The 26,786-nt window shown below is 38.3% G+C and overlaps 1 protein-coding gene across 1 annotated transcript in view; it reads left to right on the top strand.

Moving 5' to 3' along the window:
• The window catches only part of IARS1 (isoleucyl-tRNA synthetase 1), a gene marked incomplete at its 3' end in the record, with an annotated part of 91,095 nt that overhangs the window by 11,707 nt on the left and 52,602 nt on the right, over positions 1-26,786 (top strand). Inside the window, exons 6-13 of the mRNA XM_079540508.1 lie at positions 1,525-1,642; positions 4,221-4,368; positions 6,195-6,282; positions 10,129-10,189; positions 11,606-11,701; positions 16,354-16,476; positions 17,841-17,932; positions 21,415-21,513. Coding sequence (XP_079396634.1) covers positions 1,525-1,642; positions 4,221-4,368; positions 6,195-6,282; positions 10,129-10,189; positions 11,606-11,701; positions 16,354-16,476; positions 17,841-17,932; positions 21,415-21,513 — 825 coding nt within the window. The remainder of the gene's footprint in view (positions 1-1,524; positions 1,643-4,220; positions 4,369-6,194; positions 6,283-10,128; positions 10,190-11,605; positions 11,702-16,353; positions 16,477-17,840; positions 17,933-21,414; positions 21,514-26,786) is intronic.

Genomic DNA, 26,786 nt, shown 5'->3' on the forward strand with positions numbered 1-26,786 from the left:
GTTACTTCTGTAAGGTTACTTTTGAGGTGTGAATGGAAGGGAAGTCAGCCACCTCTGGAGCGCACAGCTCTGGGTTTGGCTCTTCCATGGCAGATCTTGATGCTGCTGAGGGTTTCTTAGATTTTATCAATCTTATGGATTGGAAGCTGCAATTTCTTGTGTTTGTGGCCACTCATAGGAAGTGTGTGACTTTTAGTGGAGGCCCTTGGATAAATCTGGTTGGATTGCACGGTGTCATGTCCTCCATGACAGCAGGCTGATGCATGTCTCCTGATACCCTTCTTTGATACTGCAGCTAGAAATCAGTGCAGTAGCCTGCTTTCATTTTATCTTGAAGATTTGACATTCAAACTTAGAATTCTGACACTGACTTAGCAGAGGCTTGGATTCCTAAGCACAAAGTGACAGCCTGCAGGGAAAGAGTGCTGCGTGTCAGCTGGGTTGGTTGCTTAGCAGTGGGCTATTGATCTGGAAAGGAACACAAAAAAAGTGATCAGGAGGCTTTGGAAAGGTAGTTCAAGCAGAGAGCTTTTCAAGTCGTCAGTCTTTGGTCACTTCCAACTGTTCACAAATGGAATTTGACTCTGAAGAAAAGCAGATCTTGAACTTACAGTGATATTTAAGGCTTACCCTCTCCTGCCTTACTCTTAAGATAGCTGACCTGCAGGCTGTACCTGTGAATGTGCAAGTCAGTGGTAAACGTGCACAGCCCTTCTGTAAATCTGGTGGTATTTAGAGAAAATCATAGGCTGTTGTCCATCACACAGACACCTGATCAGCTGCTATGTGAAGTACATTGCTCTTTCAGTCACTGTTCATCTTGAGCATGCACTTGTACTTTGTATTACAATATGATGGATCTTTTTTTTGATTATTTTAATAAGACATCCAAATATGCTACAGACCATGTTGAAGATTGCATAAAAAGAGTTAAAGCTTTAAATGAGACTGATCTCGGGCTGGAATCAAGTCCAAAGAGAAATGATCTAATGAAGGAGAATATTGATGTAGCTTATGGCACCGTAAGGCTGGTTTCATTACTTTGCTTGCTAAGCTGTGTCTTCTTCTGAAAAAAGCTCTTCACAGTCAGGATTTACTCAGTGGTACACTTATTTATTTATTAGCACTGTCTGTTAAGATATGTGAGCAGCCATGTCATTGTGTGTCTGTTTTAATTATGTCTGATTTCAGCCTTGTTAGTCATTGAAATTCCAGGTCGTCTTTGTATTCAGGAGAGTGAAGAAAGATTATTCAGCAGTACTGATTTGTGTTCTGTCTGAATGTTGCTCTGTGCTGTGCAATCAGTGCACAGAAACCCAAACTGCTAGAATCAGCTAAAACTAAAATTGAGCCAGTAACACAGTCACAGTCAATTTCTCTCTTTTCTTTTGACGTAGAAACTCTGTCCTTAGTTGGTGATTGATTGCTTAGAAATGTGTCTTTCAGGACATCGCTCCATCTTTGCTGTTGTTCTATTAAACATGACATACAAAGTGTTATTCTGTGTTCCTTGTTTGCTTCCAGGTGGGTTTTCAAGCAGCTTTATGACAAGGGACTGGTATATAGAGGTGTTAAAGTCATGCCTTTTTCTACTGCTTGCAATACCCCATTGTCAAATTTTGAGTCCCATCAGAATTACAAGGTAAGTCAGTATATGTGTATGTAGTGTGTTGCAATCAAATCTCTGCTGTCCTCAACATAGATTTGGAAGTCGTTGAAGTTCTTTTAACTTGGTCCATAAGTATGTTATTGCACTCCAAGTTGATAGCAAGAAAATGAAGTAAATAGGCTGTTTTATTATGATTAGCTTTGCTTGTTTGGATTATTTGATCTCTGCCTTCTTCCCTGTTCTTAGTTAATGCTTGTGTGAGGCGTAATACTTTGCTGTAGTTTGCTAAATTACTTTCATTTCCTCTTCTGGCTCTCAGAATGAGTATTGCACTTATGCTGGGTTTCCACTGTAAATACTAAGAGGAGTGCTACAGCTGTCCTGGCTGTGTAGATTTGAAAAGAGGAGGGTCATTGGCAAAGTTGAAATCTCTTGTCAGTGTATTATTAGTAAGAATTATCAAAGACCAGTTTGGTTATAGCATGTAGGAATCATGCATTTAAAATGATAAACTCCAGTATAAAACAAAGTGTGCTAAGCACTATATGACAGTCCCTTAAAACAAACTACTAGATGCAGCTGTTATTTGGAACAAATTCATGATTGCATACATGAAGGCACCAGTTATGTCCTAATCTTTCAAATTTAGAGGTTTTGTGTCCTTTCCAATCCCCACCCAGGCCTCCATATCCTTATAGCATAAATCGTGGGTCGTTACAGCAGAATGCTAGCACAAATTGTACATCTGGTCTTTTTTTACTTCTTGTCTAATAAAGGCCCATTTGCTGGCCAAAAACAGTGTTTTTGGAACAACTGCTTAAATGCACTTGTACAGTGCAGCCCACAAATACTAATGCTTTTTGTATTTCAGAGTTTCAGTTGACCACGCTGAAGAACAAAGGGTTGTGTGATCTGGAATAGTGGCACCTACAAAGATACCTTGATATTTCTGTTTGTGAAAGCTGAAATAGTTAACAAATACAAGCGAAGCAATTGACATTTCATATAGGCTCAGATTGATGAGCTCTCTAGAACAAAAACTGTGTTTGTGTGCCCCTTTTACATGGAACAAAGCTGTCTTCTCCTCAAATCTTAACAAAATACTTAGATGCCATTTCTTGCTCTGTAACCAATACAGTCTATGCTTATGTGTGCTGCTGTGCTCCTTCGTGCAAACAGCGTCTTTGTCTGTTTCAAGGTGATATTTTGGAGATTGAGGGTCTGTGAGCTGGTAAAATTTATTCTTAGCAAGATCTGTTGTTCCTGGGAATAAGCAGCTGCTATTTTCCTCGATGTGAAAAGCAGACTTTGGATTCTCTTTATTGATCCTGTGAGAAATAGGACACAGGAAACATGTTTAGAAATGAAGTATCTAATGTAGGCTGGAGTAAATGATGTCAGTATCTGGCATTACATAAGAACTGAAGAATTTTTATCTTCAGCTTAAAGCAGGTTTAATTCTGTGAGCATCGCTTGAAAGCCTTGATGAAGTTATTATTATTTTCCTGGCTTTTGTTTTTTATCTACCCGGTCAACTTTGTGCTTCAGAAAACCAAATGAATAACTACAGTGTTGTTTCTCAATTGTTAAGAGACAGAGCTGCAGTGATAGCTCAATCTTTGCTTGGTGCTGAGCGCAGTTCAAGAGTTATGTAATATTTATGTTTTACTGTTGACTGCACCAGATGTTCACAGAAAATTCCCTCTGGAACAGCCCTTAGCTGAGACATAAATAGCTGCCTGTCCTGTGATGCAATTAACTGTTCCATGATGCTGGATGGAACCCAGAGTGGCTTGCGCTGGAAGTGAAGAGGGGCAGGACCTATTTGTATCATTAGGGTCTCTGCATGAGGCATCTAATTTTGTTTTTTTAAATTTGACAATTAAAATTAATAGTGAACATTTCGTGTGTGCAAGGTTAGACTTGTTCAATCTGTTTTTCCAAATACAGGAGATATGAAGTGACCAAATGGGATTGTAATTAGCTGAAGGAAAAACTTGTTTTCAGGGGCTTCTTTTGAATCTTTTGGAGGCTGAGTTTCATACAGCTGATGACAAAGATTTTTACTCTTTTGTATATTGATGCACTTCTTCATTAGGTACCCCACACTTTCATTTTCTCCTTCCTAACAGTAGTTTCTTAATAAGATACTGCCTCTTCTCAAGTGATGGCTGTTCTTCCTGTTCTCTGATTATAGAGGAAAATATGGGAAAAACCTCTTTGTAGCTGCAGCTGCTGATAGTCTTGACAGTTGAGATTAATTACAGATGTAGAAAAAGGGATTAGGAGAGGTACCTGAGGGAGCTGGCATTCAGCTCTCTGGTGTTTTGGCAGCTAATTCTCCAAATCTCACTGCTAACCGAATGTTGAACTCAGTGGCCTTGTCAGGCTGATAGTATACACTGGTATAATGATGGGGTGCTGTGACTGGTTTTCATTTCAGACTTTTTTTATGCTGCCTCTTCACATTCTGCCACTACAGAGGTCAACTAGGCGAGTTGCAAGGCAGTGAATGGCACCAGTAGTAACTGATTGATTTGTATTTTTTTCACTAGCTCACGTAGTAAATGTGTTGTTCTTTTTTTCTTCTCACTTTATCTTGCCTGATAAGGATGTTCAAGACCCTTCAGTGATTGTGAGTTTCCCCCTCGTTGAAGATGCAAGTGTCTCTCTTGTTGCTTGGACCACTACACCTTGGACTTTACCTAGCAATCTGGCCCTTTGTGTGAACCCAGAACTACAATATGTGAAATTGAGAGGCAAGTGTTAAATTAAGGTGATATATGTAACAAGCACTTCTTTCTTCAGTGCCTTTGAATGTGTACTTGCGTGTTGTCTGATAGCCTGTTACTTATGCCAGATCTACAGTGCTTAGCTTGGACTGGATCAGTGTACTAGAAGATGAGGAGATACATTTCCTATGTGGCTGATGGTTTCTAACTGTTTTGCTCTTTTTACCAGTGATGTGCATTCTGAGGGCTGTTCCCAAATGCGCATTGATAGCTTAAATGATAAGAAGAATGTTTTATTTCTCTTAGAGTCATGCAGTGTTTGAAGGACAGGGAAGTGTGACTGGGAGCCCCTAGCTTCTTTCCCCTGTTCTTGGAGCTCTGACTCAGACCATTGTATGACAACTAGGTTGCAATAACTGAACGTCTTTATGTTTTTTAGCACAAATGTAAGGTGAGGTGCATGCTGTGAGTTTCCATGTTATTTTATTTTTTCCAGTATAAGGGTGCATTTTACCTGCTGTTACAGCTTACTTGTAGATGAGTTACTTATCACTGGCTAAATGACTTGGGCTACTGAACAGCCTCTCAGAGAGCATCCAGTATGTCAGGCATTACATGCAGCAGACCATATAGGCTGCCTAAATGTAAGCTTTGGCTTTTCATGTTACTATTTTAAATAACTTTCCAGTTGCAGATCCAGGTTTGTCAGTTGGCAACAGAGTATTTGTTTTAGTCTTGAAATGCAATTCTCTTTATTTTTCAATCTATTAAAAACTTTTTTTTTTAAAAAAAAAAGGCAGGGTTTTGGACACAAACATGCTTGCATTGCTGTTCTCAGGTTCTTCCAAACTTCTGACCTCTCCCGACTTCTCAGTGTATGTAAATAAAAATGGAGATTCAAGTTAACAGTCTCATTTATTCCGGGTTTAGGAAATGCCAAAGGCGTAATTTCCCATTCCAACACAAACATGTGAATCTAATTATTGCCTAAGGTGGCAAATATGAGAAGTTGAAGAGTTCTTTACAATAAACTCCAGGCGTTTGGGGTTTTCTCTGCATTGTGGGAGAGCTAAATTTTTTCTGGCGTTCCAAAATCTTGACATAAATTTGGTCAGCTCGAAGGAGTTATTGACAGCTTTCAGGAATAACACCTACATCTGCATGGAAAGCTGCTGGTTTCAGAGCTCCTTGCGTCTTGTCTTCAGTGAATATATTTATAGGAAGACATAAGGACACGACAGCTTTATGGCAACTAGAGGTCTGTGATAATGAACAAATGCTAAATGTGCCCATAGAAATATTAAAATCCCTTGAGGAAAAGTCTGAGTGATATTCATGGTCAAAATTCAGAGGTTGGGCTTCTTGAGGGATAGGAAATGGCTTTTTTTAATAATTTATTTCCTTTATAAAAAATCCAAGCATAAAATTGATTGAAATAATAGATTTCAGAAAGACAACAGAAAGGAGTACAGTCGTTACAAGAAATGTCATTTTTATTAGTCATATTTAGTTGGTAATTACCCAACTTGCCTCTAATTGTTTTGGTCTACTTCAGTTACATATGCTGAAACTTTTCAGTTCTTTCTTTGGCACAGTGGCAGTAGGCAAGCTAGGGTATTACTGCCTCTTAACAAGAAGAGAATAAAAGAGGCTGAAAATCATTGTACTGGGTTTTCTCCTGTGGTGTCTCTTTAAGCTTAGCTTTGGAAAGTAGCAGTTGATCAGCAGGAGTGTTCTGAACATTTTTGTAGCTCATTTGATACCATATTGCATAAACAGAAGTTTTTATAATGGTGCAAATGAGGGCATTAAACTGGGATATATATAACCTGTTGCTTTGCTTTATGTTCTAGATAAGGCTACAGGAAAGATTTACATCTTGATGGAATCCAGGCTGATAGCACTATACAAATCTGACAATGAATACGAGATACTGGACAGGCAAGTACAGAAATTATGGCTCACTTGTTATCTTGAAGTATTTTTATAGCTCAGAAGTGAAGTGTTTTAAGAAGTTGAATTTGGCAGTTAGCTGCAGGTGAATTTCCCACTATGGTGATACTATGTATGTATATGTTAAAGAAGATCTGTAAAGAGATTGGAAGTTGCTAGGATGAACTGATCTTGAGTATGAATACGAGTTTGATTGGTTTACTGTTTCATAGTAAAAACCCCAAAGGTTCTTTGGTCTGTCCTTCAATTTGCTTATTTTTATTTTTTTCTTATGAAAAACATTATTAATTTATACAATTTCCAGTTTTCAAGATTTATAGATGTGGAAAATATCTTAAAAGTCATGGAAATATTTGAAGGGAAATGGACAAAAGTAAAGCCATTCCCTTAAGCAAACAAATACTGTCTATAGAATCATCTCCCCAAGTTATGCAGTTGGTGGCAGTTACTCCTTCTGAAAAGTGCTCATTCATCTTATTTGAATTGAAGGATAGGGATGTTTGCATTGGTGTTCATTTTATTCAGTATTTGGCAGTAATTAAAAAAAAAAATATCTAGAATGATGAGCCTTATTCCCTGGCAATAGTTATTTTTATCATCTTTTACCTCAAGCAGATAAGTTTTACCACACCATTTTGTCCAATTAGAATAATAGATGCAACGTGCTTGCATACACATGTGAAAAGAGGCCGCCTCTATTTAACTAAGCAATTGCCTGCTGTATATTATATATACAACATATACAGGAATATACAGCTGGGACACTTGCTAAAGATGTTTTCCACTCTTATGTTAGGACAGTTGAGTAATTCCCACTTTGTATTTTTGCACTGATTTTATTGTTTTCCTCCGTCCCCCTCAGCATCCCTGGCTTAATTGTCTTAATCAGCCACGTGCTCTGTGGCCATTTGAGGTGGTACTCACTCTTTGAAGATTATTTTCAGTGCTCCCATTCTTCCATGCAGATGGAACTTCTGATCCCCAGATTTGTCCGTTTCCTATTTTTTGTTTCTCCCTTCAGTTGTCAATAAAAACATTGAATATTGTCAACGTGATGGAAATCTTCTTTCAGCCTGATACTGAATCAAAACTATTTTTTTTTTTTTCCTTGAAATGATTCTGCATCCATGTAAGCATGCAGTCACTTGGTCAGAATGTTTTTGTGTTCTACATGGAGCTGAATGACATGGGGAGGTGTCAAAAGCCTTGCTGTCATTATGCCCCGAGTCTATCTCCTTGACTGCTATTTAGGCTGCTTGGTTTGCCTAACAAAAGAAGTAATTTGCTTTGATGTGACTTGTACTTGACAAATTCATGTTGATTTTTCTTTGCCACTTCACTTTTTTTTTTAAAGTATTCAGTGTCTAAATGTAATGAAGTTGTTAGCTGGTCCGAGGGGAGTTTTCATCCTCAGAACTCCAAAAATATCTGTGTTATTTTGTTCTACCAAAAATGCTGTTGTTTTCTTCAGTATTTGAATGCATTTCTTTTAGACTCTGAAAATAAGCAGTGTAGATGCATTGAGGTTTTTAGTCTCCTGTGTTGTCATCCTAAATTGTTCTCTTATTGGAATTCTGCAAATATGAGTTCGGTTTGTTGCCATCATTCATTTCCTGTATCAAGAAATGAACTAAACACTTAAGCCTTTTTATAGCCTTTTTTCTTCTCATCAAAATTGTGAAGTGAAAGTTCTGTACTTCCTTTTTAAGACAGTCAGGACAGACAGGATTGTTGTAGATGCTTACATGCCTGGCTAAGTGAAATTTCTGTCTGTTTTTCTCATCTCTTACCTCTCTGTACCTGTGTACAGGGGAGCTGGCAACTTGTATTCTCCTTGCAGAGTGGTGGCTTTTTTTCTTTCTATACTGGTGCTGTAGTTTTCTCAAGCTGACTGTTCCTCTGTCATACTACAGTTTTTATTTTATGTAATAAATCAGTTCTCAAATGTGAAATGTGAGACAATTAAGAGGTAGCTGGTAATTAAAAAGATATTTTGAATGTTTTTATCTTGGAGCGTATAAATTCATGGAAATGAACTTTTTTCTACTTCTCACTTCTTTTCTTCTGGCCCATGTCTCAATTTTCAGACTGTTAGGTCTTCAGGGGAGAAACTGATATTTGCTCCATACCAGGTGGTAAACTGAGGTCAAGGAATGGTCTTACACTGAGAACATTCTGCATCTGAAGTCATCTCGTCTTCCTGAAAACTTCCAGCTTTTCTTTCAAACCTGGCCTGACTGCTTTTGTTTCCTTTTTTGAGTCAGATGCAGACAGTGGTTCTTTGTGTGAGAGAAAACTGGAATATTTCTTCTTTGTTTCACTAGTCAGGGCTCCTGTCTTCATCAGAATCATCTCTGCTACTCGGCACGCGTGAATCTGTCTTGATGCATTACTCCATTTGTGGCCATTTAGTAGTGGTGAACATGAAATGGTTGATGAATGTTCTCCTCCCTTTCTGTTAGATTTCAGTCTGCTTGCATGTTAAACTCTTAAGTGCTTTATACTATTTTCCAGCACGTCAATTTTATTTCCTTTTCAATTCTAAATTTCTAATCACTTGGAAGTGAAGGGTTGCTATGGTTAAGGTAGTCTCCATTAGAAGTATAACTTAGGTCACAAGGTGGCACTGTATAAACTTCCAGCTTCCAGTTCAGGACTTAGATTACAAAGTATTTGAGAAATCAAAAGGGAAAATCAGGAATGTGATCCACAACCCTTTCACCCCTTTCTCTTAACTGTAGGTGGTTCTAGTACTTGATTCGTGTCTGAATACTCCCACATCTGTATGTAGGAGCACTAGGATGTTGTTTTCTCATCTGATCCTGATTAAGCACCTCAAACATTCCTAAGGCTGTTTGTAATGTAAAATACTTAAACCATCCATGAAGCTGTGCCTTAAAATAGAAGAATGCCCCTTCCTTGGTGGATATTGTGTATAGCAAGCTGAGGAGACACGCTCTTTAACTTGGCATTAAATATTGATTGAGCTTCTTTTTGTACAGTGGAACAGTTTTCAAGCAGTTTTTCACTTTCAAGTAGTCAAATGTTGTGTGGTTTGACCAGTGGTTTTGAAAGATGTGGATGTAAATCAGGAGGAGTATAGGAAAAGACCACAGCTGTGGCACATCCAGAAAGGTATCTCATCTTCTAGAAGAGGCTGCATTTGAGCTAGGCTTCTTTCTGAGATGCAAGATTCAAGCCTTTTTAGGAGAGTGTGAGCAATCCAGTCATTGTGCTTGCCACCTGTAGTTGGAAGCCTGAAGAGGGCCAAATCTACAGGCTGTTTCTCTTCTTGGTTGGTTTGGTTCCTCAGTGTGTCCTGTCTGTATTGGATCTTCTGAGGTGCCCTTGGGAAGTGTAGGTGCCTAATTATAGAGTAAGGGTAAGGTGTCTAGGATTTAAACACTGTAATTCTCAGGAGGACCATCTTTTGTGCGTACAGCTCCTAGATGTTCTGGGACAGTGCTTGTTTAGTTCTGTTGAACACACGGAGCTCATAGTACTTTGTTATTGTGTTATATGCAAAAGCTCCTTACCTAGAACTTCATGAGAAATAAACTCTTAATAATGCTTACTTCCTATGTAAGTTTCCAGTGATTTCTTCATTGGAAGGCCGTTGGGTAGAAGTCTATCTCTTCTCTGTTAGCAGAGATACATTAAGACATGTTTCCATCTAAGTTGTCAAAGAGGTGTAGAAATGGGAAGTATATGCAGCCAGATTCTGTTACATATGAGGGAAATAGGGGGAACTCCTCCCTTACTAGTGGACCAAGCAGTTTTCAAGTTGTTCATTTGTGTTCATGTACATTTTTTTTTTTTTTTTTCCTTCTTCAGGTTTCCTGGCATTGTTCTAAAAGGCAAGAAGTATAAACCACTCTTTGAATATTTTATTCAGGTAAGATGAAGTTGGGTTTGTCACAGCACACCATGACAAAAGTCAAAATGTTTCACAGCATTACTTGTTTATATTACAAAAACCTTGTGTCCTAATAAGAAAACTCAGGTTTAATCCCAGTTGTTCAAAATGCTTTGTGAAAGGTTGAAAAACAGAAGGCTGTTCTTAAACTTTTTTTCCTTAAGTTATAAATATACCCAGAGTAAGAATTGAGTGGTGAATAGTAGCATGAGTTCAGATTACAGCAAGACTTTCACTAATCACTACTGAATAAGCAGCATTCTCTCAGGCTTGCATCTGGTGAGCCTGTGTCTTTTGCCTTTAAATTCCACAGACCTTATATTCGTGAGATGGATTGGTTGTGCAGCATTTGAGTGCTGTGTAAGTCTCCTGTGGATAATAGCACCATAGATTGTGTTGCACGGTAGTACATATAGTAATAAGAGACAGGGTAGAGGGCTATGTATTAAAAATACAAAAGCAGTGCTTGGTTAAATTCTTCAAAGAGTTGAAAAGGATTACAGAAGTGCTGGACAAGCTGTTGTTAACTCAGGCAAGAGACTCAGTCATTTGTGCCTGCATTCTGTGCTGAAGCATGTGCTGAAGTAGCAAACTGTGGAAACCTGCATAGGCAGCAGGACCTGTTGTTTCTAGAGGAAGGTCAGAAGCTAAGCTGCATCTGATAAACTGGACTGCAGGTATAAAGGATCAGAATGGATTAATGATTCTGAGTCCTGCTGTACTTCCTAAGGAACAGATGGGCATATACCAGTTTTACTTAGAATGGATGTCTTATCCTAAAATATCCCTCTTCAGGACATGCCAGATATCTTGTAATGTATCTGATTGAGCTGTAACAGTTTGCAGTGCTTTTTTTTTTTTTTTTTTTTTTTTTTTTTAATAGAAAATAGTGTGTAGATAACAAAAAAATCAAGATGTAGATAACAAAAACTAAAGATGTGGTCACACTGCAAATTTTCTTGAATGTTTAAGCTTCTCATTTCGTTGTTCTCTGGAGAAAATAAAGAGAATTTCTTATTATGAAAGAAAAGCTTTTTAAAAAATGCAAGGAGACTTCTGTGAAGTGAATGCCTGTAGCTGTCTTGAGTGTATCCTCATTTACACGAGTGTACTCATTTGTATTCTGTTAAACACAGACCTTTGTGAAGAGCTGTGACTTGAAGATGAATCGACTCTGTAGCCTTATGGAGGGAACTTAGATTTAATCAAAGTTGATGCTGCTTAAATGAAGTGTCCAAGTGATTTAGCCATGGGAAATGAGTACATAATGTTAAGAATGTAACATTGCAATGCGTGTCATTTATTTCTGAAGCCGTTGTGACTGCCAGTAGCTTTCCTGCATTCTTCCGAGTTCTGGTTTGCTGTATGTGTGAAAAGCCTATTTTTGTGTTACAGTGCAGAGATAAAGGTGCCTTTACTGTGTTGGTAGACAATTATGTGAAGGAGGAAGAAGGCACAGGTGTCGTTCATCAAGCCCCCTATTTTGGTGCTGTGAGTACAATTTATGTGTCTGTTATGTTCATTTTTTTTCTCGTGCACATGGCTTGGCTTTCCAGCTACTGTGAACTGGCAATGGTTATGAAATCAAGTAACCCTCCCATTTGCTACTTAGAAACATTGTGTTCTAGGGAGCTCTTACATGCACTTGTGCCCCTTGTTTGTTGAAGTGGAGATTTCAGATGTCCCTGGTTTTGGTTACTGTTGTGGTATGTTGTGCTCTCACCACTGTATCTTCCAAGTGTCATTGATCTTAGCTGTTCCAAGTCTAGATTTCCAGCTTCAGGAATAAATGATCTGCTAACACTGAAAAATAGAAAAATGTGCTTGAAGTGATAATTTTGGATGGTAGCTGTAGTTCTGCTCAGTACACTGCCTCTCTTCAATCTGTCAATTTTGGTACTTGTTGTATATTTGGAATACCTGAAAAAATGCTTTGGGTGCTTTTTCTTTCTTTATCCCTTATTGAACTCCATTCTTTTTTCTGTCTGCTGAACAACTTTATTTTTCTTTCTCTCAGTCTATTCTTGCAAAGGTTAGGAGGGATTTTTTCATGAATTTCATCGATTTTTAGACATGGGAATTAGCAGCACTAGTTTAGATTCATTGTCTCTTTTGTGTAGTGTCTTGTCTTCAACCGTTTTCCAAAGATGCCCTCAGAAAACCTGTAATAACTGCCAATGTCCAGCAATTAGCAGTCCCTGTACTGCAAGCTCTATTATAGTTTCCAGAAACCATTGCCATTAATAATAGGCCTCTTTGTATTTGTGTGAAATATCCCATCTTTCTCTGTCCTTTTTTGCTGCATTTTTTGAAGGATGCATCTGTTGTGGTGTTCTATTTCCCTTGACAAGATGGATGTTGATATGAGAAGATGTTCTACCTTAATATAGCTGTAACTTAAAATCAGATTGGGCTGTATATTCCTGGTTAATAGAGAAATTCATGTGACTGGTAAAGTGAAGTGCCTTAAGGAATCTAAAGCATATTGCACTACCTGAGCCTCAGATTCCCCTATAGCTACATCCTGCAGGATCTTAACTGAGGGATGAGAGAACAGTCTTGGTTTTAAGAGGAGAGAACTCTTGCTGTGGAACATGGAGTAATAGAAATGGGAATGCTGCTAATAGCAGAGGAGCTCTGGAAGAAGTGTTCCGTTGGCTGCTGTGTTGATTTGTGTATTTTCACAGCACTTTCTAGTTACTGGAAACAGCTTGTTGGAAAGCTTAGCTGCCCAGTTAGTTCAAGGATTATTTGCCATCTTCTGTTTGGTTCGGTTACAAGCCCACAAAGACGTATGAACACAGAAGTGGGGAAGAAGAATGTTCCATCTCTCCTGGGAAGTCAGCAATTACCTTTTTAAAATGAGGGGTTTGGAAAACGTGGCAGTATAGTATGTGCATTACAAAGGAAGAAAAGATGCACAGAATAACTGTATAAGTGAAAAGTACACTAAGATCATGAAATTAGCAATTGATACATATGGGGCATCTAGACTTCATAATGTGTGGTATGGACCTGGGTTAACTGATATGCTACCCTTAGAAGGAAGTTATGTGGAGTATGTTGTATGAGATGCTGCTGCTTTCTTTCTTGTGGGGTGCATACAGTTCTGTTTTTCATGGTGCAGTGATTGTTTTCATTCAGAAAGACTCACACAGGCTCTAGTTTAGGTTCAGGAATTCATCACAGTAGGCACTATACAAAATACTGAGTATTACATGGTGTTGACTTAAATGTTTCCATCTTTAAATAGACAGTCTTAGATGAAAAAGAGGGAAACTCCTGATTATAGGTAGAACAGTCTAATTGGCTTCTCTGCAACTTGCTTTGATATTGTGTGTTAAAGGAGAATAGGGAAGAGAAAAGGGGGTAAGTGGAGCAGGAGATAAAGCTCAGAGGAGAAAAAGAGCACAGTCCTTTGCAAGAACTGTCGTCTCGTGTCTGTCCCTTCCCCCCCAGAATAAGCAAATTATTTTAATAAACAGAAAGCGGGGTTGTTTTTAATTTTAATTCTTCTTTCTGGTCGACATTGTGATGATAGCTTGGATGCTCCTTCTCCAGTAGTAAAAATTCACCTTTGTTTAGTTCCAGGATAGTTGTTTTGTTGTCTTGTCTGATGTGTTTGCCAGACACAAGCTGCAATACTGCATAAAATTACATTTTATTTTATTTTTTTTAGTTTGAGAGAACTCAAAATTAAAGCTTGTGGGGAAAGACAGACCTGCATAAAAACTTTTAAAACTCATTCTACTTGTCGATTAACATGACACTAAAATCCAGCTGCTCAGGCATTTCGTCATAGGTAGATGTGCCTGCATCGAGTTCTAGTAATGTTTCAATTGGCATGCAAACCCTGTACTTCCAGTACTTGCTCAGGATGAATCACAAGTGTTTCTTAGGTTCATTCCTGTTATACTTTACTTTTGCGATGTGTTGAAAAGATATTAACTTTTAAGTGGTGCTACAGGTAAACCTTTTGGCAGTTGTTTTTCTTTTTTTGTTGCCTTTTTTTCATGTTTCTGGCAGGAAAGCCTTGAGTTATTCTCAACAGTGAGTTTTCAATAGCTTCTGTTTCACTCATTTTAAGTACGGCGTTGACTTCTCTTTGTAACCTTCTAGAGGATATAATCATCACAGGCATTTAAAAAAGCATGTGACCAGCAGTGTGACTTCAGTCCTGGAAATAATTGAAATTTACTTCAGTTTTCCAGTGAAGCTTAGCACTTGTGGTTTTCTGCATGTGCCTGAATGTGTTCTTGGATTGTGATTACTGAAACAAGTCCCCATTAAATCAAATAGAATGTCGGTGTGTAGAGCTTTTACATTTGATTCCAAGCTTTTCAAAAGAAAGGAAACTCTTGATATATCACCGGCTGCTTTGGTGATGCAAACCATACCGAACCACCTCTTGCCCTGGGTCCTGCAAAGTGGAAGGTTCGTTATTAGGTTTTAGCTAGGTTGTCAGTGTGCCAGGCTTTGATGTACTCTTTGCTGGCTGCTTCTTCAAAGCCTTGTACAGTTCATTGCCAAATCAGGGTTGATATGTCATCTGGCCTACAAATTAAAGCTGCAGTCTGCTTGCTGTATCTCAGCAATAATAGCTGGTGAAAGGTCAACTGAGAACAGGCTTGTCTTAAGTCATCTGTTGACTGTAATAACTGGTTGACCAAATGGAGGCTGAAGAATTGTGATGGTTGTCCACAGTGACTGAAAAGTGGACGGAAACTGTCATCTGTAGAGAATTGAGTGATATCACTGAGATGGGGTTTCGATTCTGCATGTGATGCATTGAAGTAGTCAACTTCTCTACTGCTGTGGATGAGTTTCAGCATGTTCTATGAAATACAATGTGGACCCACTTGGCAACATTTACCAGACCTGGCTGGAGGGGGCTGGTGGGCAGTGCTGAAGATGCAGGAAGAAGACTGCAGAGAGGATCTGGAAACCTCGCTTTGTCTCACCCAAAGCTGGCTTGCCAATATTGGTTGCATCTATGAAAGGAGAATTCAGATAGGTGTGAAATGCTTGCTTATTTAACACTTATTTTAGCACTTTATTCAGATAAGATCTCCTTGATCAAAGTGACTCAATCAGCTTGCTTTAGAGTGCAGCTCCTATCAAGTAGCTGTTGTGTGCTTGTTTCACCAAAGGTAGATGAGCTCTAAGCAAATAGGAATCTGAAAGTTCAATTGCAGCCAGTTTAGATAGGCAAGATCACTGTAGGTTACATTGCACACCTCAACAAAACCCTTCAATTTCTGTCCCTAAATTTAGTGCCCCATTTGGTCAGGGCAGAAGTACGGGAACCCGGCAGACTCAAACAACCTGCCTTGGTGCAGGCTTAAGCAGGGCCTTGCTCTTTAAGGAAAGAAAATTAAGTGATTCTCCAAATGTTTTGAGAGAGTTTAATCCACAACCTCCCCGCTCTCCCTTCCCCTCCAATCCCTAATAATATAATCGCACCTTTAGGGAAAAAAAGTGGGTAATCTGGAATAGTAATTGGTGAAGATGTGTTTACTTTCACTTCAAGCTTGAAATCGGAGTCTGAACTTTGCTAGTCCCCTTATAATTTTGCTGTGATCTTTCATTTTGAAGGTACCATTGGTTCTTAGTTACATTTCTGAGAAGCTTTCAGTGACTTTCTTGTCCTGAAGGCTTTTTTCAATTTTGTGCTCCTTATTGCTACAGGAAATTAAAGACTTCAATGAGCTGGCCAGGAAAACAGTCTGTGATGTTGTCCATGTGTGGTGGTTGATCAATAGTGCTGCCTACGGGCCCAAAAGATTGAGAAATACAGATTTCAGTACTTAAGGTCATTAACACGTTCAGAAGTAGGGAATTCTTATGTGTAATTTCAGAATAAGATTAAAACAACCTGCCATCTCCATACATAAACACGTGTGTATTTGTATATGTGTGTCTACAGATGAATTATGAAGAATTCTGAAGAAATTCCTGTAATGCATAAAAGTACAAGTGTATGTACAACACTTTTTAAGCATTTATTTTGTAAAGTGAAGGCTGAGTATTTCATTATTCTTGCCCAGTCGTCGTGTTTCTTATTCAGTATTTATTGTTTTCTGGAATGGATGTTGTAACTGATATTTCAGTCTTCTGTAACTTGGCACTTGTATCTTTTGTAGGATGATTACAGAGTCTGTATGGATTTTAATGTTATTCAGAAAGATTCTGTCCCAGTTTGTCCTGTTGATGTGTCAGGCTGCTTCACAGCTGAAGTGACCGATTTTGCTGGACAGTATGTGAAGGTCAGTGAGTCTGGAGATAGGAAATTACTGCTTTATTCTAGGTAGAGTTTATGTGCTTTAGAAGCGTTCTTATCTTTGCCTTATGTCTTCAATGTGCCTCTGGAAAAATCGAAATGTCTATTAACGTGCAACAGTGGCAGGTTTATTAAAATGTCTGAAAAAAAAACCAACCTTGAAACGTCAATGGTATTGTAAATCTTGTAATGAAATTGAGGATGTGTGTTTATGCTAGTAGCAGCAAAGTCACACTTTTTGCTAGTTTCCTACAGAAATGTTACGTATGCAGTCTCTAGGTAAGTGTGCCTGCCTTGCCTTGGGATGCCAACTGAATTCACAGATGTCATAATTAAGTTTATACCAGCCAGATAGTTTAATGCAGTTTCTTAATGGAGAGAAATCCAGTCATTTTTCCCACTTGTGGGACATGTTGCAACACAAATTGACTTGCTAATAGATGAAAGAGAATCCATCTGAAAGGATACCCAGAGGAACTCTGGATTGTTACAGGCAAATCTGTAAAAACGAATGCCTCGTACACTCAGCAAATAAATTGTTTTTCAGTCATGGTTTCCCACTGTTGCAATTTGATGGCCTGTTCCATTTGAACAGGCTTGAAGTCTTGTTTGAACTTAAACAGCTATCATTGCTTCCTGCATATTGAGGCAAATAATGGAGTAGTGGAGGCTGCATGTTTAGCTTCTTGCTGATAGGAATCTGAGCTTGAAGAATGTTCTTATAATGGTGAATTCTTTTTTTAGATTCTGAATATTGCAAAATAAAAAATCTTTGTGTACTATGATTTCTTTTTCCTTTCTTAATCTCATTTTGACAGTGTCTGTCCAATAGGCTGTCTTTAGCTCTTATTGTGCAGCTTTCGGTCCCAACTTAAACTGTAAATCCTGTCAGGTGTTACAAAAGATGATGTAGCTTCTGTAACTGTAGTCACATTTTAGAGGAATGTGTTACAGTGAGTTCTGAACATCAGATAAAAGGCACTGTGTGGATTTCTACTGAAGACTACAGAAGACTTAATCAAAGATTTAATGATATGAGTTCTGGTGTGTAGCAGCGCTACAGAAAAAATTAAGTTCTGCACAGTTCAGTGTATGTGGGAGGGAAAAAAGCTAAGGGGAAAATGGACTGATCTATAGAAGGATTTGGAGAGCAAATAACGTTTCAAATGTAATGTTTCACAGTACCTCTGCAGTAAATGTATGAATTATATGCAATTTGGGGGATTTTTGTGTAGTTATTGAATTACTTGCAGGTTATTTTTGGTTAGATATTGCAGATGAATCTTGTCGTGGCTTACTGAAATGGTGAAATTTGTTATCCAAGGAAAACTTTCTTTTCTTTTGTTTCAGGATGCAGATAAGAACATCATTAAATTACTGAAGGAGAAAGGCAGGCTGGTTCACAGCAGTAGTTACAAACACAGCTATCCGTTCTGCTGGAGGTAAGGAGAGAAGTGCATATGGTTTTAAGACTGAGGGTTGTAACTGAGGAACTTCTTGAGGTTTGCCTCCTTTTTCCCCCCTCTCTTAACTTCCTTGGCTTAACATCACTGAAAGTGAAAGGGATCAAGCGTACTGAATTAGAGCAGCTGCAATTTTGGTTTAGTCCTTCAAGAGTTACCAGCTTTTAAACTGCAGCCGGAAACTACAGTGCTTTTATTTTCTTTGTCACAACTCAAATATACAGCCATGGTGTTCTGAAAGAAACTGGTTACATAGAAATGCTGATGCTGTAGAACATACTTAATCCTGCCACATGTTGACATTTTTGTTGATTGATGATAAGTTGCAGGCAGCTCCTAGCAGCAAATTATCTGGTAGGAAGAGCAGAGTAATGGAATCTACTTTAAAATCTCATTTAGCTTCCATCAGAAATCAAACCATAATTGGAATATGCTAAAAGTAGGAGAGTAGTTCTTGACTTAAACACAGTCATAAATTATTTTGATTAATGTAAGAAAACTTTGGAATCAGGTTTTCCTACTTACTGTACTGTTTTTCTTGCTTTTCTCTGGAACCAGTGAGTTGCTGGATCCCAAGTATGTCATTTCTCTTTTTGCATATCATCAGAGGATCCTTCTTTTAATTGTCTTGTTGTAATGTTATGCAGTCATTTGCTGTTAACTGATGTTGAAAATTTAAAGGCGAGGGCAGCAGTGTCACCTAGGTGAGTACACAGTAGACAATTTCTAGCCAGAACTCTTCTTTATTGGAATTGTTGAAAGAGAAAATGATTAGTCAAAACTGCTCTGTGTACATGTAGATCTTGCTAACCTGAATGCTTGTGTAGTCTAGGTAGTGGTTTAACAGCTCTGGAAGGAGTTGATTCAACAACTCTGGAAAGCAGCAAAGGTAACAAGCTTGACAGCCAGATGTCCATGGTAGCTACTGTGTGCCATCCCATTAGGAATTAACACTGGGAAGCTTTGTCTCTGATTTATGCAAGGCTTTGCTTTTTTAAGCAAAACCAAGAAGCATTCTTTAAGGGCGTGTGGTCAGTAATCTATCATATACTTCTGAAATTAAAGAAAAGGGAAGATCACAATAAGTTGTTTAAAATCACTGCACAGTCCAGAGTGGTACAAGGAATGATTGGAGCATGTATGGTGCACGGAGAATGTTATCGCTGAGCTTTTCATGTACAAAGGTTACATTTCAGAGAGAGCTGATGTTGTATCACTGCTAAGGAACAGGCTGTTTGCTCAGGTGCTTCTCTACCTCTGATAAAGTTCTAAAGGACACACATCTAAGGAAACATGCTGCCACTGCTGTTCCCCAAAGGATGTGCTGGTCCTGAGTAATCAGAATCAATCTCTGTATGTGATAGGATGATGCTGAATAGGTGACTGCCAGGCTCTAGCATGCACTGTGAAGTTTTCTTTTACACTTACAGAAGAGCAAATATTCTTACGTTGTTAAAATTGGCTATTTGTGTTAAAATTTTTTCTGCTTTCAGTGGTTGTGCCCTTAGAGTGGTGCTTTCTGCTCTTCCTTCAACATCCTGATATTTTATCTGAACTCACTATCTTTATTTAAGTGCTTAGTCCTTGAAAATCAGTTTTACCTTTAATGTATATGCTCGGTGAAGACTCCTGGAATGCTGGGTAGAGAAACTGCTTTAAGAAATGCAGATGTTAGTTACAGAGGAATGGCCAGTCCTCTGCTGTTCAGAGATAGCAGGTTTTATTTCGGAGTAATTGTCTTGGAATTCTGAGTTGCACTATTGTGTTGAGAAGTGGAAAGTAACGTGCAAAAGGGGATTTTATTCTCTTGTTTGAAATAGATGAGGTCTATGGAATCTGTGCCATTTCTGCCTTTTACTTTCAGACTGTAGTGCTAGTAAGTTGAGTCTGTCAATCTTAATCCTTTGTGAGGTAATGAAAAAGCACAGATTTGAAGTTAGAGCTAAAGGACAGTGTTATGGAAGCAGTGAAAGTGGTTGTGCTATATTGGACCAAACAGGCCCTGTAGAGCCTGTGACAGCGTCCAGAAGTCAATGTGTAGGAAGGGATATGAGAACAAGGAGGTGTTCTCCATAGCAGTCCATTGGCTTACAACCATTTTCAGATAATGAAAATAATGAGCCCACATCACTGCCACAACCACTCCTGAGTGATGTGATTATATTGATGAATTTTCATCATAATTTGAGTATGTTGTGCATTTGAAATGAATCCATGTTATAGCTTAAAAAAAAACCAACACAAACCTCTCCTATAATGAACTTTATACACGAATTGATTATTGGATCATTAAGAAGGCCGTGTGTTACTGAAGTCTTGCAAGACCATAAGCTGTTGTGTTAAGGAACTAACCAAGAAGAGAATTGCCCAAGTCTGCAATGCAGCCAGATGCTTAAAGATTCTGATTTTACTAGGTAATTTAGAAAATTTATCAGTCTATAAAGTCTGTCCTACAGCATTCTCATTTCTAAGCAATCCCAAGTTCTGAATCTGCTCCCATCCTGTAGTGGAAATGCTAAGTAACAGTTCAAAACAGTGATGGAGTTCCAGGTGGGAAGGCAGGGCCAACCCAGGGGAGCTTAGGTGTACCTGAGTGACAGGAAGGGATGGAGGCAGGATCCACCTCTTCCCAGACCTCATTTAAGGGTTAGCAGTGGAGGCATAGGAATCTTCTGGAGATCCCTGCCTAAATGAGGCCTTCTGAAGGTAAGCAGCTTCTTTCCTTTATTTCTGTGCCTAAGGCTGTTGCATTTGAGCAAGTCCTTGCTTGCCGCAGCCTAGGACTTGCTACCCTGCTGTCACTGCTGCGCTTTCCATCATGTTACAGTGTTACATGCCCCATGTGGTTTTTGTATGGTTGTCTGAAATGTTGAAGTAAGGAATATGTGAGGATGCCTTTGTTACTTAATGCTTTTATATATTTATTTGGATCTCTCTTTCCTTCTCCTCATGGTGTAGGATGTTGGGTACTGTTACTCCATCTAAATGACTCTTTTAAATAGAAATAGTAATAATGTAGCATAATTTTTTTTTGGCTTGTCAGGTTGGAGATGTGCATGTAAAAAAAAAAAAAACAGAACGATGTCACCTGGAAGACTTAAATAACTCATTTGAATACTGGATGAAGTTCTTATTTCTGTACTATATAGCAACATAAATCTAAAATTCAAGTGTAGTTTGTTCTTGTGATTTCTTGTGCGATAAAAACTCATTTGGTTGCTTCATGAAGGATTTTTCTTAGGAATCAATTTTAAAATGGTAGCTCATGGTAAGAGTAACAATTAATAACAGTGTGTTATTAAAAACAAAACACCCTTTTGTTGTTGTGATAATATTTCAGGAAGTGTACAATGAGCTCTATGGAGAGAGAGCTGTCATGCACAGAACTGCATTTTTAAAATGTTCTTTATAAATAATGTGGCTTTTTCTTTTTGCCCCTTTCCATCATCTTTCTGCTACAGGTCAGATACTCCGTTGATATACAAAGCTGTGCCAAGCTGGTTTGTAAGAGTAGAGCACATGGTGGAGAAGCTGCTGGAGAATAACGCCCAGTGCTACTGGTAACGTCTGCTGCTCTTTGTCACTGTTCCTGTTGCTAATTCCCATCATATTTCCATTCTGTCTTTGTGCCAATGCTATCAAAGCATGGCTGGTAACTGGTTTTAAATAACACTTTATCTTAGGTTTCACAAATGGACCTCAAACTGGTAAAGCAATCCAGGCACAAACAGATAACCTGCTTCATTGCTCATCAATCCTGTGCATTAATATGTTTGTATGTTCTTTCTTTCTTGCTTTTCAGAAATTATTCTTTGCTTGTGTAGAATTCAATAAGAAATATATAATTAATATATAAATACTGTGTTGTTTTAGAGTAATTATGGTTGAGTACAGTTGAACAGTAAAGTTAAAACCTAAGTTGATGGTGAAATGGGGTACAACATAGTTAAAAGTATCTCCAGGTTGTGTGACACAATGCTAAGAAGTGAGACATGAGAAAAGCTGCATCTCAGCCTAAGGAAGCATGAGGCTACTTAGGTAAGCCTCCCGAACAGGATCCATGAGAGAAGAAGTTAGGAAACACTGGTAAACACTGTGCATTTATTGAATCAAATTAATTTTTATATTTTAGATAAAGTACTGGTATAATAAACTCAGTGTTTCGGTTGACTAAATAAAAATTGGCCAATGACAGCAGAAGTTAAAACTTCGTGGGAATGTGAAAAAAGGTGTCAGCAGGAAAACAGACAAGCTGTGGATAATAATTGAAATGTGTTACTACATTAGCACGGTAACTTAAATATATGACAAAAAGAGCAGTAAGAGGGGAAGCTGGAGATAGTAGCCATTTTGAGAGTTTGTGATGGATCACTGGTGTGTCAGTAATAAAAGGATCCAGTCCTTTCTACCTCCATAACCTTATTTTTTTTCATAACTAACTGCTGCCTGAGAAGTTGAGATCAGATGGGAAAGATCTGGAGGTTATAGAATTGTTTCAGTTGTTCAGTCTTCTCGAAGACTGTACGAAAAATAAAATGCCATCACTGTGTGACTTTGCTTAGCAAATGAAATTGTGTTAAAGGTGGAACTTCAGTTAAAACATCTTATTAGCTTTAGTTGAAACAGAACAATTAAAACTTATGCTGTGTTTCTTCTTGGATAATAGCAATTAAATGCTCCATGAGCATTTCTGCATAACTATTTATGTGGTACAGTGTAAATGTTGAAATATGTGAGAAGCTGGTGATCCACAGTACACACTGTCCAAAGGTGCTGCAGTGTTGACTTGCTAATAAGCACATGCCTGGTCTTGATATATAAGATTTTACAGATGAGTGGGGTTTTTTTTTGTTTTCCATAATGGAACATACTGTGATCCTTCTCTGGGGGAAAAATAAGCTGGAGAGGAGGATGAAAGTGTTTGTTCTTAGCTTTAATTAGCTATCTCAAGATGCTTCTACTATTTTGATGGCTGTCAGTAGACCTGCGTGCTTAATTTTCACATGAACATAAGAAAAATGTAATGATCCTGGTAAGAAAGGGAAGTGTTTGGTTAAGGTAGAAAAAGCAAAACTTCAAGCAGAAACTGCTGAGTGACCTCAACTCATCCAGGAGATGTTTCTGAGAATTGGCATAGCGTTTGAACCCACAGAAACACCGAGGTTGGAAAAGACCTACAAATCATCCAGTGCAACCATCCACCTGTCACCAACAGTTCACACTAAACCATATCCCTCAACCCTGCTTCATCTATGTGTGCTTTATGTGATGTCTTATGCAGATGTTGGGCAATAGAGATACAAGTGGAGCCAGATGTGATAGGGGTGCTGTTGGGTGAGAGCACTGCTGATTGTATGAACTAGCAGTATTTGGTGTGCTTGGAATTACAGCACTCTTTGTCCTTTAGTCACTTGTTCGGTCTCATTAATTCGATAACTGAGCATGAGACTCAAAACAGTGTGGACTTGGAGATTTTGAGAATCTTTTTGTGTGGGGAATATGGCCACAAGTACTCATGTGGTATCACTGTTTTATTAAAAAAAAAAAGCCATATCAGAATATATTTTCAGTGTGTGATTTCCTTAGTAGAGGTCGGAGTACGTGATGGCATCTCTTACATAGAGATGGCTTTCAAAATCCAGCTTTCTAAATGAAAAATGCATTATTTTAAAGGATTTATTTATATGTTCTTGAAATACATCAATTGTGGTTGGGATGTAACTTCTGAAGTTGACACTGAGAATGCTAGCATTCTTCAGTATTCATCTACTAAAATACTGGAGAGCCTATCCTTTCCCAAGCCTACTTTTATATTTTGAAGAGAGCTGATCTACTGAAGTGTCACAGGAATAATACCTAGCTTTAAAAAAAAAAGTATATATATATATATATAATTATTTTTTGACTCTCTGGGGCTTCAGTATGTCCTGAAAAATGAGAAAATTGGGATAAATGCTTTTCAGACTATATTAACCTTTGCAGAATGAGTTTGACTGCACTGCTTTTTTTTGTTCCTGTAAATGACTGATAGGTATATTGTCCCTCAAGAATAGCTGCACTTTTTATAGTTACCCATTATGATGAAGTAGATTAAACATAGTTGGACAAACTTTCTGACTTGATTGATTTTTTTAATTAGTTTTTTAATGAATTAGCCTACTGATAAAGCCATAGTCACTCAAAATTTATTAAAGGCAACAGCTGTATCTCCATTCTTCAAACTTAACTATAGCTTACAAGAAAGATTAGAGTGTGCCAACACTTTTTTTTTTTTTTTTTTTTTTTTTTATTATACAGTGGAGACCAAATAAAAACTTTCCTTCTCCCAGCCTTACCCTTGTCAGAGTGGATGCTGCTTGGGCAGGGGATGCTGAAAGCATGGCACTGTAGCAGCAATTAGGAGACTGAGTTTCAGTCCACGGTCTAAAATCCCTTCTTGAATTTTCCCCACAGAATTTGCAGAAGAGATTATTAAAGCAGGAAATAATAAAATTGGAATTTTATATTCAAACAACTTACTACTAGTGATACTTGAGCTGCAGTCTGCAGGGTGAATCCATCCTGTCCAGGGCTGTCAGGCCTTAGTTTTGTGTTACGTTGATGCAAAGTGTTAGGTGCAGCACCAAAGCTGGGTCCCTGCTGTATGAGGTTTGGATTTAGCCTTACTTGTTTTTTATAACTTTAATGATTCGTTGACAGAGCATTTGCTGCATCACTGCTGTCAAGAAATGAAACCATGCCATCTTAGGTTCTGTTGCATAATGTAGGACTAATTCCTGCTGCCACTGTTCAAATTTGGTACAAGTTACAGATGCATAAGTTAGTGTAAAGAATGAATTAATGTAGCTTATGTTTCTAAACTAATGCAGCTCACACTTCTGGTACTGTAGATACTATTTTCTTACAGATGATAGGAAAGGCTTTTAAATACTTTGGGCTTGTATTTAAATTTCAGCTGTGAACTTTTAGAAAACAAAAAACATAACATGAAAACCCACCTCCGAGTGAGGAGTTGATTCCTGAAGTAACTGAAGTATGTTACTTCCAACTGTTGGCTGGTGTTAGAGACCATTGTGCCGTTCTGACATTGTTTACCCAAGATTTACAGCACTTTATATAGTGGAAAAATGAGCATCACTAGAAGGAAAGCAGATGTGACAGACTTCAAAGTAGCCAAGCCTTTTGTTCTTTCTTTTTCTTGGCACTGAAAATTTCAAACACTAATAAAGGGTGTGATGTATTGGTTCTTAGAGAGATTCTTTCTTGATTTTAAAGAACTAACAATTTAAGTGATTAATGAAAATACTATGAAGAGTGCATGCAACGGGCCTTCTTGCCGGAAGTTAATATCTGTTTTTAAAAGTGTGGATTTTCCATGCTTCCTGCTGTTTCTGTACAAGCACTTCAAGAACAAGTGTCTCACATACATCCATCAAACACATTCATTTTCTGAGAGGCTTTGATTCAGCCTTTCCAGTCTTTGGTCAGCCTGCTTATTTGCTGAACAACAGACCGTCTCCCACCTTCCAAAAGATGTCGTCTAATCGCAATTTATGCCTGTCTTGTGTGATAAGTCCTCACTGGCAGAATGTAGGGCTCACTCGGCAGTGGGAAGTTGATGTTTCTTCAGCCATGCTTGTGTTTCTTTGTGCAGATGAGAAGTCTGGTAGGGTAGCAGGAGCAATGGATGTTAAATTATAACACAATTGTAGGATGATGTTGGAAGATAGGTTGTTTTTTATGGCTAGTAGGATATTTTCATTTCTATCTTAGTATAAATGAGTGCTGAACAGTTTTAAATGCATGTTTTCTGTGTACTGTTTTTCTTGGTTTTCTTTTTCTTTTTCTTTACTATGATCATGTAATTTTCACTCTTCCCTTTGAATCACGGACTATGCTTAGTCAGGAACTGTGAACGCTGATGTGTGGTCCCCATAGTGGTGTGAGGTGTACAGCAATTTACAAGCAGTAGATGGCAGCGTTTCCCGATGCAAAATGTGTGGTGGCCTCTTTGCCTGCAGAAGGATGTAAGAGAAAAATGACTGCAGGGTTTGCCTTGCAGTGGTCTGATTTATGCAGCATAAGTCAGAAGGTTTCATTGCTGGCTGTTATCAGCAAATATATGGCTGAGGATTGGAAGTAAACTTTAAAGCTTGTTTCAATTGATCTTGATAGCTTGTGTCCTAATTTTGCTGTTTCCTCTCAAAGCAGAGATTTTGTCATAAAACCAGCAAGTATCTTTTTGGTCCCAGTGAGCGGACATCACCAGCCTGTTGTTTGTGAAATAAGGTATTTCTTGAGCCAGGAACTCCAACGGTTGGTTCACCAGGCAGTTGTGCTTAGACGACTGGTAAATCCATCCGCATGTGCAGTGTGTTAAACATCTGCCTCCATTAAAAGGTTGCAAATATACACAAAGTTGTAAATGTAAAAGTACTCAGTAACTGTGAAGTCAGAATATTCCATGGGAAACTGCAGCAAGAGCTATGGCAAAAGCTTCATTCCTCTCCAGCTTCAGAATACAGTGACTTTTTTTTTTTTGCCTTCGTAGGTAAGATTAAGAATTTTTATAGCAATTAGCATGTTGTCTGAGTCAAACAAATAAGATAACGGGCTTTTTTAATGTAAATGTATCACGGAACTGGAGGTTATGGCTTCACTTAATCTTGACTTGTCAGGCAGCTGTGTGCTGCTGACAGTATGGTTATGATGCAGTCTGCAGCAGCATTGCAGTCTCACGCTAAAGTGTTTGTTGCTATGGGAACCATGATAAAAGACTGCAGAAAAACGTTGCTGTATCAGAATGATTGAAAACACTATTAATTTAGCAAAT

This window comes from Tetrao urogallus (genome assembly GCF_951394365.1).
Source record: "Tetrao urogallus genome assembly, chromosome: 10".
Lineage (NCBI taxonomy): Eukaryota > Metazoa > Chordata > Aves > Galliformes > Phasianidae > Tetrao > Tetrao urogallus.